At 40.2% G+C, this 14,490-nt stretch overlaps 1 protein-coding gene across 5 annotated transcripts in view; it reads left to right on the plus strand.

Annotated features, from left to right (window-relative positions):
* LOC122575560 (angiotensin-converting enzyme) overlaps window positions 1-11,503 on the plus strand; it is a 56,491-nt gene extending 44,988 nt beyond the window's left edge. For all 5 annotated transcript variants that reach the window (XM_043744645.1, XM_043744642.1, XM_043744646.1 and 2 more), the window contains exons 12-13: window positions 6,003-6,169; window positions 9,597-11,503. In XM_043744645.1, the coding sequence (XP_043600580.1) occupies window positions 6,003-6,169; window positions 9,597-9,733 (304 nt within the window). In that variant the 3' untranslated portion in view covers window positions 9,734-11,503. The remainder of the gene's footprint in view (window positions 1-6,002; window positions 6,170-9,596) is intronic.
* Window positions 11,504-14,490: the final 2,987 nt, after the last annotated feature.

The following is a 14,490-nucleotide window of genomic DNA, read 5'->3' on the forward strand; positions in this document are numbered from 1 at the left end:
CGCCGAAGAGACGTAATGGACAATCTTGGAAAGGTCTTCGGATAGAGTTACCCCTTGACGTATATATTGTATAAGCGAGTAGAATATAATGCACGTGGGCGTATATAGAGATGGAACATATCGGAAGAGATCTACTATATCGATCTCGTAGCGATCCGATCGCGTCCCTTGACAATCTCTGGTAGGCTGCGTGATCTGGGTCAACGAGAGAGGAACCTTTGTTCAGCTGCGCAACTTCGGTTGCCAATTTGATATTTGTATCTTGATTCTGAATTTCGCGTTAGCGAATTTAACTCGACACGTGCGACCATCGATTCAACAAAAATTCGCGATTCGATCAGAAAATATTGGACAATTCAGTCACCTGGAAGGAAGGAGAAACGCGGAGAAAATGGGAATCACAGACATTATTTTTAAAAATTTACTTACTGGGAACATTCACGAACAAAGTATTTCAAAATTTGGAAAGAAAATATGTAAAGGGATCGGACATGAAGAAGAAGCAAGGAAAGATAAAATGAAACGTTTGGATTAATCGTATCGTTTTACTTTCTGATCAAATAAACCTGTGGTTTCAAAGGGTTAAACGATGGCACGCGGCGATGCGTAGCTGCTTTCGTTTCTCCCTAAGTAGCGAATGAAGAAATCTCGAGAAACGAGCAATTAAAAGCGATACAGCTGTCGGAACGTGCAGCTCGCCGTAATAAATCGTTTCTATCGCTTGGGAGGATCTGCAACTGATTTTCTGCTGCAGTGAAATTATCTGTTTAGGAGGAGCGTAATGCGCGTTCACCGGCCATTGTAAAAACGTTCGATTGCGCAAGTAGACAGCTAAGATACTTTTCCGTTTCTAACGACGATCGTTTCGTCTAAATTCGTGAATACTCTACCGTTGCATTCGTGAATTATTTTCGGAATTTAATTTCGTTCGTCGCAGCTGGTGAATCACTCAACGAAATTCATTAAATTATTCACGCGACGATTGTTCAATTTGGTGTTAAACGACCCGTACTGGCCAATTTTCCCTCGCTACACACGCTGCCAATATTATAGTCATTTTCTCCGTTTAATTCGTGCAACCGATAATTAATTTTTTTTATCGAAAGAAAAACATCTGATAATAGAACGTTTCGCGAGCGGAAAAACAGTTTTCTTTCGCAAAACGGACGCTGGCGCCGCGTCCGGGCGATCGATAGATCAAAATCAGCCGAGTAACCGTCCAAAGGCCCGACTTCCTGTAATCGAAGGACGATCTCCGGCTCTCGCGTTTGTAGACGCTGTTACGAAACCGATTGCGCCGCGTAAAAACGCGCGTGTGTCGCGTACACGCAGTTACATGAAGAAACTCGGCTTGTTACGCGTTGCACTTCCGTTTTACAAGCCGTGTAACTTTACTCTCGACCGAGAGAGAACCAAAATGAAAGACGCAGGAAGGAAAAGCAGGAGAAGTAAGAAGAAGGAAGCGATATATTTCAGGGAAAAGATTTCTCGATGTATCCGTCACTTCCTGAATGTTATTCTTCACGATTGGCAAATATTTCTCTCCTTTTCAATTTTTATATATTTTTATCTAGTTTAATGTCACATTATCCAGAGAATTAATAGCAACACTGTGGCAAGATGTGCTATGTGAGAAGTATCGGTAGTATAATTAGCATAACAGGTATTAATTTATCGAATAATTTGCTTCTCCCAATAAACATCAACAAATAGTGCATTTTATTGCTTGTCGAAATATGTTTGAGAGGGAGAGCGTATTAATTTATATTTTCCACGGAGTATACTCATAGAAATGTTGTTTCTCATTTTCCTCTATTTTTGAGCATCGCTCGAGTAATCGATTAGGAGTTCAACAGTTTTTCGCAGACTACGACGACCGAATCGTACAGAACGAGCTAATTGGTCTTTGTTATTCATGCAGAATGAATCTTAATGGGACAGATATTTTGAACTTTAAACGATCTCATCGAAATAACCATCTTGCCGTTACGTAGGATGCACTTAATGGGACATTGACGACACAAGTCTTTACAAACACTTAAAAACGATCAACAAATAAAAAATTGTAGTCTACATAAGCGAACGGAAAACAGTAACTGCACAATTTGAAAATCGCGGATAATTTATACGTAAACACGTATAATGGAGAATGTGTTATAAAACGTGCCTCGAAATCGCAATTACATTTTCGATTATTGAAATTCAAGGATTACAGACGATACGATCTCTACTGCACTTTGTACGATTGACCAATTCGTCCAAGTTGCATAAGCCTGTGGTGTACTCGATCTACAGTTTATGGATCTGATTGAGTAGAAATCGATTAAAATTCATGGAAATGGATAGCCCGGCCTTGGGGCCAGTGCATCGATTAATTTTCGCGTTTCAAAAGCAACCTGCGTCGAATCAATCCTTTGTTTTCTGGGATCGAGTCACATTCGTGACTCACAGTCGCACAAATTTCGTTTAAATATCTACCGATTCGATCCAATGCAAACAGTAATTTTGCTCTTAAAATACGCTTTCAATATGCTTTTAAATAATTAACCTTCTCCTCTCTGAAACGAACGTAATAATTTATACTAAATAATAATCTCATACTTAGTAGATCAAATCAGAGATATTCGATATAGAAATTAAGGAGTAATAAAATCAAGAATATTAGCTTCTCTTGCAAATAAAGTGGTTAATCTGACAAATTATTGAAACATCGATGGTTCTGATCACCTTTACGTTGAAAAAACGGTCAGTCGTACGTATGAAAGTATTAAGCAATGGGTTGTAGCGTTCACGAGAAAAATCGCGGCATTTTCCGATGATAATGGAAACAATTGCCACGAACTGTTTCGACCGCACTCGGTCAAGTGTTGGCGCACTCGATACCCCATTGTGGGCCTGTCAAGGTCTCTATCAGGCAACGAGCAAATAACAGCGGTCGCCTATCGTGCAAAACCGATAACCTCTTTAGTCAAATGACACGCGTTTCCCACACCGGTGTCAAAGATCACCTTAAAACGCAGAACAACGGTAGTACACTCGTGACTCGATTCTACCGTGCAAAAGAGACTGGAAATTATTCGACACGGTTTGCGCGTGGAACCGCACGAATCCGCGATAACTCGCAAGATAATGGAGCTACCGAGAGTTCGATGTTATATTGGAGAAAAACGGAGAAGCGTCGCTTGATCGAGATTTAAAAGGAAAACGAAGGATTCGAAGGATCTCTATGGTAACGTAGCTGCGAAGATTCTTGACGCGGAAAGACTCCCAAGTTTAGCAAAATTTTGCAAAGTTCCTCTTTTCTTCCAAGTCATACCGTAATTCGTTGTTTACGCTTTATTTGCGCATATATTTTCTCAGAGAAGTATGACGTGCATACGACCGGTGGGAGTAGGACAAGACGTTAAATACGCGGAATCGAGCAACCAGCATCCCGCGTTGTGAAATATCATCGGCTGGTGCAGGAAAGTGGCGATTTCGCTGACACCGGAAATTGTGAGACCGATATAAATTGCAACGAGGGCATACCGAAATATTTTTGCTCGTCCGGTCGATTCCCACGAGAGGCGTGGCCCGTTCTCGAAGGAACCGGAAGCGGGTTGCACCGTGGCCTGCATCCAAATGACTTTTCAAAAAGTCGTTATATCATGCCGCTCGATGTCGACTACGAACACTTTTCACTTTCGTGAAATCGACCCTCTGCTTTCTTATGCTTCTCCGACGTTCACTTCGACGAAATGTCTCGTATCTTTGCTTATTTAATACGCAGAATGACGTGTTTATCCATCAAGATGCAACAGCGACGAAGAATTTCTCTACTTTACTAAATTAATTTAACGAAATCAATTTAGAAAGCGGGAATGTTTTTAAACTACCTAATCGGTTTCGTGATATAAAAGATCGAGCGAACGATCGGGACTATGAAGAAAATGAAATAATAGAAATACTAATAACAGCGCAAATTTACAACCTGATAAAATTACCTTTATCAAGATTTCAATTTACATTTAAATTAAAATCCACTGTATCTCGTTTTCCGTGTTAATTATACTTTCTTAACTCCATTGATCTGCGGTGCCAGGCACCTGAAACTCGAAGCTGGCAACGTGTAAACAAATTTTCAAAAGTCTATGGCCACTGGTTACCGCGCTTCGTCCACGAGAATCCTCGATACTCGGACACCCTGTTACGCAAGATTCGCGAATGTTCCTCGTCAAAATGTCTCATATCGACGATTCTTCGTAGAAACTTCACCGTCATAAAAGAACATATTCCCATGAGGGATTGAGTTCTCTTTACGTAATGTGCTGTCGTATCGGAATAACCAGCATTACGACTCCAAGTATCGTTTGTCTCGAAATCGACAATCGGCAAAAGGAAACAGGAAAACAGGAGGAAAGAAGGCGACGCAATCACGATTGCGTAGAGATGTATATAAGATGTAAAAGAAGCTCGAATAACAAAGAAACTCTCTTCAAATCGCGTAACGAGGCTGGTTGACTGATTTTTCTTACGGTGCCATTTACAACGAAATATTTAAACTGCAACTTTTCGCTAGTTTATGACCAACGTCGCGAGAAAGGAGCGAATGATTTCATCGATCGATACCTCGTAACGAATTTCTTCGTTACGCTACTTCCAGGTCATTGTATTTAAATGACCGTCTCACTGACACACAGTGTCTCGCAGGATTGTCTTTTTCGATTCATAATGATCGTTCTCGATCGGATATCGTGTCGACGACCTCTCAGCGACGTTCACTCGCGATCGATTCAATGCGAAGGATAGTTTCTTCCGCGATTATATATCGCTCACAAATTTCAATGAAAGCGGTCAAAATTGTAATTGTATCTAGTCTCTGCGACTTCTTTGTATTCCTTTATTAATCCTCGAAATTAGGATTGAAGAGAAAATTCCCTAGGAAGAAAACTATTTACCAGAAATGATACCAGCAGCGAAAGAAGATCATCGCTGTTTGAAAATCACTGTAGTGCTTAAAAATATAACCAAGGAAAATTTTTATAAATAAAAGTTCCTTAGTTTTGAAGCAGAATAACTATGTATATATACATACCATCCATACCTGATTATCCATACCTGATTGGAATGGAACTATTACGAATCTGGAATTCAAGTCTCTGACAGAATACTTAACACGTGAAGTGTTCAAACGTTTAATGCGTTGAAAATGACATAAAGTTCCTACGATGACGAAGACGATGATTATATCAATGACCAGAAACCACCGTGTTCAGGTAGGAGTAGCTACTTAGCTGAGATCAACCATGCATTATCGTGGAAGAGAACGGGACTATTTCTCGAAACTATTATGGTCACGTCACGATCGATTTCGCTAAAATCACGAGCTCGATCAACGTGCAAATTAGCGCTGGAAAGGACAACTGGTTATAAGCGTCTATGATGGATTACGCGTCAAGCAAGCACGTAAAGGGAAAGAATTTCTGAACGCCACAAAACGCATCTTACGTAGCTACTGACATTCGATTTTGTCGACCCGCGAAGGTTTCTCTCCACTGTCCTGCAAGCTCTTACGGAGCAGAATTAATTTCACCTCGTAACTCATGCACATGGCTGAATGTTGTGACACACCCGCCGTAAATTACGAGCGTCGTTCGAACACGCTCGAACGTGTTTCAAGCCAAGTTGCCAAAGATAGGCTAATTAGTGGCGCGGGACGTTGGAAGAAAAGGCTCGTTACGCGTCTTTATTTTTCTCTCGTTCCAATTCTCCCCGTGAATTTTCCTCGCCGAAGGGTTTTTCATTGTTGCGCCGTTCCGCGCGTTGTCGCAATCGTTTCGTCGAGAAAGCGCCGCCGGTGATCTCGTTAAAGCCTAACAACGCACGAATTACGAGCTTCGCTCGCGGTAATTTCAATGGCCGATGCTTTCTGCCTGCGCGTTGCGTTGCGATCCTTCGTCCACGATTTTCCCGCGTTCCGCTCCACGGAAAACTGTAACCTTTGTCTCGTTCTGTTGTTGCAGGAAAATTATGGAGAGAGGGTCGTCGGTACCGTGGCAAGAGACGCTTCGAGAAGCTATAGGGGACGACAAATTGGACGCCTCTGCGCTCAGAGAGTACTTCAGGCCTCTCGAAGATTGGCTGAGAACGGAAAACCTGAGAACCGGGGACATCGTCGGCTGGTCTTACGGTAAGAAACTCACCTGTCGTTGCTCTGCGCTATATCCACGGTATAGATTGTTCGTAAGCGATACATTTGTTCTATCGTTAATTGATTACTTTAAGAGGCGAATCGAACAACTTTGCTTTACACGAACCAACCTGATACCTAACATTTATCTTTGAAATCCCAATTTTGACTCACGGCCATTCACGTGACACGGCCAATCCACTTATCACGATTCGAATTCCGTGAGATGCCTTCATTTTTCCTCGTGGCTACTACACCAACCAACCCTTTCACCATTTTATTTCGATCCACCATTCGCGCATCGTAACTGTCATACTTCGCAGCGTCGAATCGTGTAAACTAATTGCAGAACCCATTGGACGATCGAACGATTGGATTTCAACGCAGGAAATAGTTACGTGTTACGTAATAAAATCAGAAGTAGAGATAGATTAGACAGAGCCGATATTTGGTAAACGAAACGAGGCTAAATCAATTTAGACGTTAATTAGCGAACCAAGCGATAAAAATAATTAATCAGAAGCAATATCGAATTACGCGCTTCGATTTTATTACATCTCGAGTCTAGATATTATCGATTAAATTCGTAAGCAATTATAATTCAGTTCAGGCAATCAGAGTTCCACTGTATTTGCTCCGTACGTGAATTTTACTTTTGCATCCTGGCCCAACGTGAACAGGTCAGAAACAAGGAACCGATTCACGCGACGAGACACGATCGACACAGCGTACGCTAGCGCGCCTTTCATCGTAACTTGTTACAAATTATGCAATTTCCTACCGTAACAGATTGAAGGTTGCAGTTCCCACGTGCCAGTTACCGTCGGGGAGCGCTACAAATATTCATCGTGTGACGACATTCGACTGAATTACGATCCAGCGCGCGGCGAAATTATTAGGATTGCCACGTTACATCTTCCCGAGCTGGAGCTCTTGCCAAATTCACAAACGACGTTACGTAGCTCACGTATAATCGCTCCTATGTTCGAGCATAGAGAAATAACAGAAAAAGGAAAGGAAAAGTTAGCTGAGATACTTTCGATAATGGATGGTAATTAATTATCCGGATGATTATCTAACGAGGATCGTAACACGCTGACCGATGGTCGTTCTTCTGGCTGATCATAGCTACCATTAAACCGTGAAAGCATCTGGAACACTATTTATTCCTCTGTCGTTTCCTTATTTTAATTGCTTCAACGTCCATAATATCGATGTACTATACAAAAATGTTTTACTTTCATACAGAACTGTATTACATCTTTGCTGGACCGTCGTAAAGACGTCGTCCCTGAAATTTGCATACAGGAAACGTCACAATTGTTTTCACGTTAAACGTAGAGCAGGGTCTGATCAGACCACGGATCGCCAAGTTCTCTCTCTCTCTCTCTCTCTCTCTCCGTGGGACTGGTGGATTGCGAAATCGGAGTAGAACGAGGAAAGAACGCGAGCATGGACCGTAAGAAAATGGCTTATCCCATTGAAGGAGAAAGAGACGTTGAATCGCGAGAGACGTTCGGCGATTCTACTCTCGTTTCCATTGCACGTTGCACATCGTAACCCGTCGATTTGCCTCGCGAACACGCGTGTAACATGGTTTCTTAGGCCATTAAGATCAAAGATGTGAAATAGTGCGTAAAAATTGAGAAAACGTATGATCGAAAAATGTAAATGTTGTAACTTTTATATCGTCTTACCAAAGTAATAAGGAATATACTCTTGGAACAGATCGTTACAACGATTACGACATAATCGTAAATGGCCACCACTATTACAACGACATTAACGAAGACCAAAAGGAACGAACATAAGTAATTTGAAAATTCGACGAACTATCAATCAGTCAAATACGTATTTCGCAGCCCGTTCACCCTTTCGACATATTCAGGAGATTTATATCTTGCAACCCAAAAATTAGTCCAACTGCCTCAGCCACCAACTAACGTCGCAATTAACAAGTCGATACACGAGCCATTCAGGAACCACGTTGATCAATTCCATACATCGTACAGTGGAAAAAGATTATGACGTTTGATCAATTGTTCCATGTTAAGTAATACAAGCCGAATAAAAAGAAGGAAGACGGTGGCAGGTTCGGCGACACACAGAAGGAAAAATGAGCCGCTTCTGAGAAGCGATCGCGATGGAAAGCGCAGATGTACGTGACTCGTGCATTACGAGGAGAAAGAACGCCGGTTGTATAATTTCTCTGTCGATCGCCATACCGCCTTTACCGTTCCTCTTTCCTTCTTTTACTCTCTGCCTCGCGATTTCCTTTAAAAACGGGTGCCTTTAATCACCCTTTCGATACCGTACGCTGCTTTTACGACGTCTCGATGGAGAAAGCATTTCGTGTCGTGCTTTTTCGCTGCTCCCCCCCCCCTTCTTTTTCTCGATGATCGTAATCGCGGTAATTGACTATTTAGATGCAGGTAATGGAATATTAAATTTAGGATTTTTGCAAAAACAAACGAGTTATCGCGATATAAAGCTAGCCTAGCTAATTGGCTAAGTGGTTAAGCTGGTATACAAGTTACGCGTCGATACGCGTAAAGAGAGATCGTGGCGTGATGATCGCGTAATTTCAAGTACCGATGACTTGCAGCTTGAAGAAAAAGGTGTTTTATGGCGACCGAGACACGTCACCGGTCGAAAGGGAAAACGATTCCTGTTCTAGTTCCTTGATCGACAAGATGGCCTTTTTGCTACTATTGATCTTGATTATGGAATTTTAGAACGGTACGTTTACAGAGCCCTGCAGTCGTAAACGATCTATCGATCTTTTTAAGACACGTTCTCCTTACGCTTTACGAGCTTCACGATTCGTAAAAAACCAAATGATATATCAGATCGCGATATATTTTTTTCTATCATCTACATATCTATACACAGTCGTTAGATTTTGAAAGGTTCATGATATGAACAACTTTTGCGATTATTTCTTGTTGCCCAGAACAAAGAAACAATTGGTCGTACGGATAATTTTGATCGAATCAGATGATCTCGAAATTAAATCAACACGTCGTTAGTGCAAAGTTATATTATTGCTTGAAAGACAATTTTCATTCGACAATTCAAATTATCGATCAAATTGTAGAAGAGTATTTTTTATAGTATCGCGGTAAAGTGCATTGCCTATATCGAAAATTAAAAAATCGAACGAAGGTCGTTTTCGTTACGAGTTCTCAATTCAAACAACTTCCATTGCTTCTACCTATCTCTTCCGATCCCTTTATTACCTTATTTCCCGATCCCTGCTATTTACACCAAATCACATCGACCGGTAATTCCTCCCACGAAGCAGATAGCTATCACCGTAAAGTCATTCATCGACCGTAATAACAGTAACCGTATCGTAAATCGTATTGAAATAGTAATACCACTGTACATTTCACGATAGCCTAACCATGGATTACTACAATTGCAGACGGAGATTACTGCAAGCGCAGCATCGAGACTGCTGGTCTGCAGGTCTACGGAAGCGGATTCTACAACGAAGCCACAACAACGCGTGTGACGACAATTTTACCAGCGATTCTCTTAACAGTTTCGATACTTCGTTAATAAAGAAGAAATTTAGCGGAACAGCGAGCTAGATGTTCAAGCATTCTGTAGGATATTCTTTAGCAGAGACGATCGATGCTTCTCGATCTGTCAAGCAATCGAAAACCAAACAAATGACCAAAATGTTTCTAGATGATTGTTTTCGTATAGTAGTATAAAGCATATGCTCGATCGAGAACGAGCGTTTTTTACATAAAATAAGACGCGTCGAATCGGAAATGTCGCGTGTATCCAGTAATTATTGTTATTGTTGTAAGTATTCACTACTAATTTAAAGCGATCCGCAACATGGCAATGGTACGCGCGTGCAATTAAGCTCGCGTGCGAGCAGCACTCGTGTGAGCGTATAAATCGTTTCAGCATGTCGAGGGCCACTCTCGTGTCGCGTACCTTGAAACGTCTCGGCCCCGACGTTTAATAAAGACAAAGAGATTTACGTCCTCCATCGTTAAACGGTGCCAGCGCGCTTTCCAGACAGACACGAGTCGTGCTTTTCTTCTCTAGAACTTCAGCTTAGTCGTAGACCCACCGCGATAGTCGCCACGATCAATTCGTAAAATATCGTTTGAAATTTTATAAACTCGCAACGATACATTCTTGGCAATTTTTTACAATTTTTTAGAAAGTACGAACTTGCTTTCTCCTTTGTATTCGATATCTTTTTTCATATTCGCTGGAAACTTTAACAAAACGTCGATCAATGAAATTATCGTTTAGTAGAAAATTTAGAAACGGACCCTTGGACTTTATTCAAAGATCATTATGGTACAGATAATCGAGATTCTACCATACTTTTCATTTGGCTCTTTCGATGCATATTTTACGCCCCAGTTATCGGTAATTCTAATATTAACTCGACTACATCCAGTTGTAAATATATACCTACGTATATAAATCGTTCATAGTTCTGTAGATCGTGGAATATCGTGAGAAACAGAATTAACGAAAAAATAAGCTCGTTTCGTAATTGCCTTCGCGACACGGTTCGTAAGCCACGTCTCAGACAATTCCACAATCGTGTATCGTAATTGGAAGATATTTCGATCGCAAATGGGAACGAGCTCGGTCCGTAACGACCGTACGAATTATATCGTTCGCTCGGTATCTTTGCAATTTTCATGAGGAGAAAATCAATATTCCGTAGTATTATTGGTATATGCATTTTGTACCATTAAACGTCAACCGTACCGTTAGAGCGAATTATTTTTACCATAGTATATTCTCGTAGGAGAAAATGGAACGTGTAAACACGGAAATCGAAATGAGCGAAGATTGAAATAAATTTGTAGCGCCAAGTATTTCCAGGTCTGTAACGATAATTAGGCTGCAGACTTTATACCTTTATGGGTAATTTAAACACGCAAAAATCTGTAATAGATGATTTGAACACGTATAAACGATTATTGATATGCATTAATAAATAGAAATTAATTAATTAATTAATTAATAGTAGTCTAGTAACGATAATAGTAATAATGTGATAATGGTAATGCCGCGTTTGAAATTCAGGATTTCGAACCACAAAGAAGATACTTTTTTTTTATTGTTCACCAGTGCACAAAGAGAGCCTGCTGTACGCAACCCATTATTCCCGACTTTCGTGGCTCTCACAAGAGTAGAAACGAGCCTCGACCATCGAATAAAAACCGTTTGACGGCGAAGAACCGAAATTGGTTTCTCGGGTTACGTAATTAAAGGATCGCATGTCCATTCGCTGTATCGCAGATAATCGCGTTATTACGAAACCCATAAAAATTGTAATTCCATGGGGCACGTCTTTGTTTAATGAATCCCTTTGTTTCAGTCTCCGAGTAGATCTCAAAATCGCTATTGTACACACTTGTATATTCTCTTAATCTACCTTGACAATCTTTTCATTTCTTTCGTCTATGATTTCATCAAGTCTTCGATTAAATATTGCAACATAAGTCGTGTATAATTTTAATCAAGAATGTTGGGCTCTAACAGGTAATCCAATGATTTGTGAAATTTAACAAAGATACTGGTCTCTTCCTGGATCTTTCCTTGATACGTGCAGGACTGACAGCTTTCACGAGAGCCGCAATAGGAGACGTTATTGTTCTTACGGGGACAGCTGCTCAGACATAATTACACAAAGGTGGTTTGTCCAGAAACTGGTTCACCCACTTGCGTAACGCGAAGATGCGGAAACCGAGTTCGAAAGAGCCGACGCTCGATTGCGGCATCAAACGTGCCCCGATGCTTTTATTCCACTCGTCTTGAACGTGTCTAGATCTTATCATCTACACCTTTCGATGCGTCTCGAATGTTACTACTATCGACACCGTCTTAACGTTCAAGTATCATTATACTTACGGTAGGTGATGACGTTTCGATTAATCTGTCCTGTGACGGTGGCTAACCGTTATTATTACACCTGGCGAGAAAGCGAAATCGAAATGAAAACGATATTTCCTCACACATTTCTATAAATTATTTCTATAAATTATTTACGATCGGACGATTCGCAGAAATTTGCTAGATTTCTCCTCTAACTTGCTCATACGCAATAGAGAAAATCATATAAAATAATCATCCTAAAAGAAGAATAATAAATCAAAAGTTTACGATTCGTAACAAGTTAGCACGAATCTCATTCCATTCAAACTGTAGATATTTATATATTTCATAATTAGACAGAATAAGCAGGACACATATAATTTCTAACAATGTGACACTAATCCTATGGAATTTTTATATTGAATCTTTGACTAACGGCGATCGACCGACAAATCATCGTACCTTCGTATCGTTATAAATCGCCAGTGTAAATTTACTCGGATCGACGATGATCAGAAGCGAATTTACCCAGACCGTTCAAAGCCTGAAGCGTTTCTCAGGGCCGGTAGACTTGGAGATAAAAAAGGAAAAGAAAAATTGGGACAGAGAATGAGATACGAGAGGAGAAGTCACGCCCCGGTCGTCAATCTCGATTCAAGCACGGATTTCGTGGCCTCGGGCCATGACACATAGGGTTAAGAGGTCGTTTTTCTCCGATCGAGCCGCAGGACAGCCAGTGATCCGAGAACCGATCCGATCGGCCGCCCCTTTCGCTTTCGACTTCGTCCATTGGTTGTGTGTCTGCTGGCCAAAAACTGGTCCGTCCGGTTGCATAATCTGAAGACCGGGAAGTCTTATCTTTCCGCGAAACGTCTGTACAATGACTCGGCGAATGCCTCTCGTCCACTTTCACCGTCGCGTCGTCCACGCACGCACGACCTCCAATACACGCGCCTTTGAAATTCGTTCGAGAAAACACCGTGAAAATTCCACAACCTCGATTCGTTGACAGGAACATGCGTTTGTGGTATGGTTTTTTTTGTGATGTAAGGAGGATTACGGCGGAAGGTCGTAGTCGAAGAAGCTCGAAGAATGGATAATCCAGATAGAGACATTTTTTTCAAGGTCACTGATTTTCAGGTTTCAAGGACACGATTCGCTTAGTAGCTTGTTGCTTATGCAATGGCACCTTTCACATAAGATTTTTGTGTATGCGATTCAATGCACTTTCTCAGAGATTAATTAACTTTATTGTTCTAGTTTTACGAATAGACTAGAAAATTAAAATTTATATTTAACAATATAATAATTCTAAATTTAAAATTTAATAATTTAATAATTCTTGAAATGGGGCCATTACAGTTTCTTTTGAAATAACTTATACGTTAAAACATTCTTTCTAGATGGTTTTCTCCAAATGCTAAATTTGTTTCCAGCAAGTTTCAAATCAAAACTTGCATACCTATGTGATTGTTCATAATGATGAAGAAAAAAGTGTTTGATATTTTTAAAATCGAACATGTTATACGTTATTTATAGCAAATGTATTCTTTAATACAATCGATGATTAGCCGTGAAACGAAATTTAGTATCAATACTATTTAGAATAATTTGGCAAAGAACTTTCTATCGTGTTTATCATGAGATCGCAGAACGAATGGCGCCAGAGAAAATGAGACGGGTGGTCAACGATACTCGAGACTAATATCTGGTTAGATCGTAATGAGCGTAATTACTATTAACGGAGAACAATGCCTCTCTTGCGCAATTCAGAAGGTGAAACGGAGCACAATGTCACTAGCTTGTGCAACTATCTTAAACCTGCAATCCACTGCTCTTTATTCGATTAATTTCCGTCAATCTTCTGAATGAAGCACTCGGTGTGTTTAGAACAAGAAATCATTGCTATTCAATTTGCTTCAGACTAATGAATTCCATTCGAAAGTAGCAAAGAATCTGATATCTTTCGGATTGGATCTCATGAATGAGAGCACCATGAACTTACGTAAGATGGTAAATTGAAGATCGTTTTTCTACGACTACAGAAAATTTCAAAAAAGAGAAACAGACGTATTGCATAATTAAAACCATAGGCTATAACGTGCAACTTTCATCGGAGTTTTTTTAGACGCACGTTACTTATTATTGAACAAAACATTTGATAATACCAATTTTCTAAGAAACATTGAAAAATAAAAAAATATTATGAGTAATTGTATCTTTTTAACGCTTAAACAGGTATCTCAGGTGTTTAAATAAATGCCACTTTATTAAATTAATGGCAATTAGTGGCATAATCTTACTGGATGACTTAATATTTTCACTTTTTCATTCACGGTCCAATTGGCACATATAATGACGATTCCATTTTACAATAATATATATAATATTTTTCATCATATAGCACGCCATATGGAATCTACATTCCATTCTTTCCCACTAAAAAAATCATGTTT

This window comes from Bombus pyrosoma, linkage group LG15 (assembly GCF_014825855.1).
Source record: "Bombus pyrosoma isolate SC7728 linkage group LG15, ASM1482585v1, whole genome shotgun sequence".
NCBI lineage: Eukaryota > Metazoa > Arthropoda > Insecta > Hymenoptera > Apidae > Bombus > Bombus pyrosoma.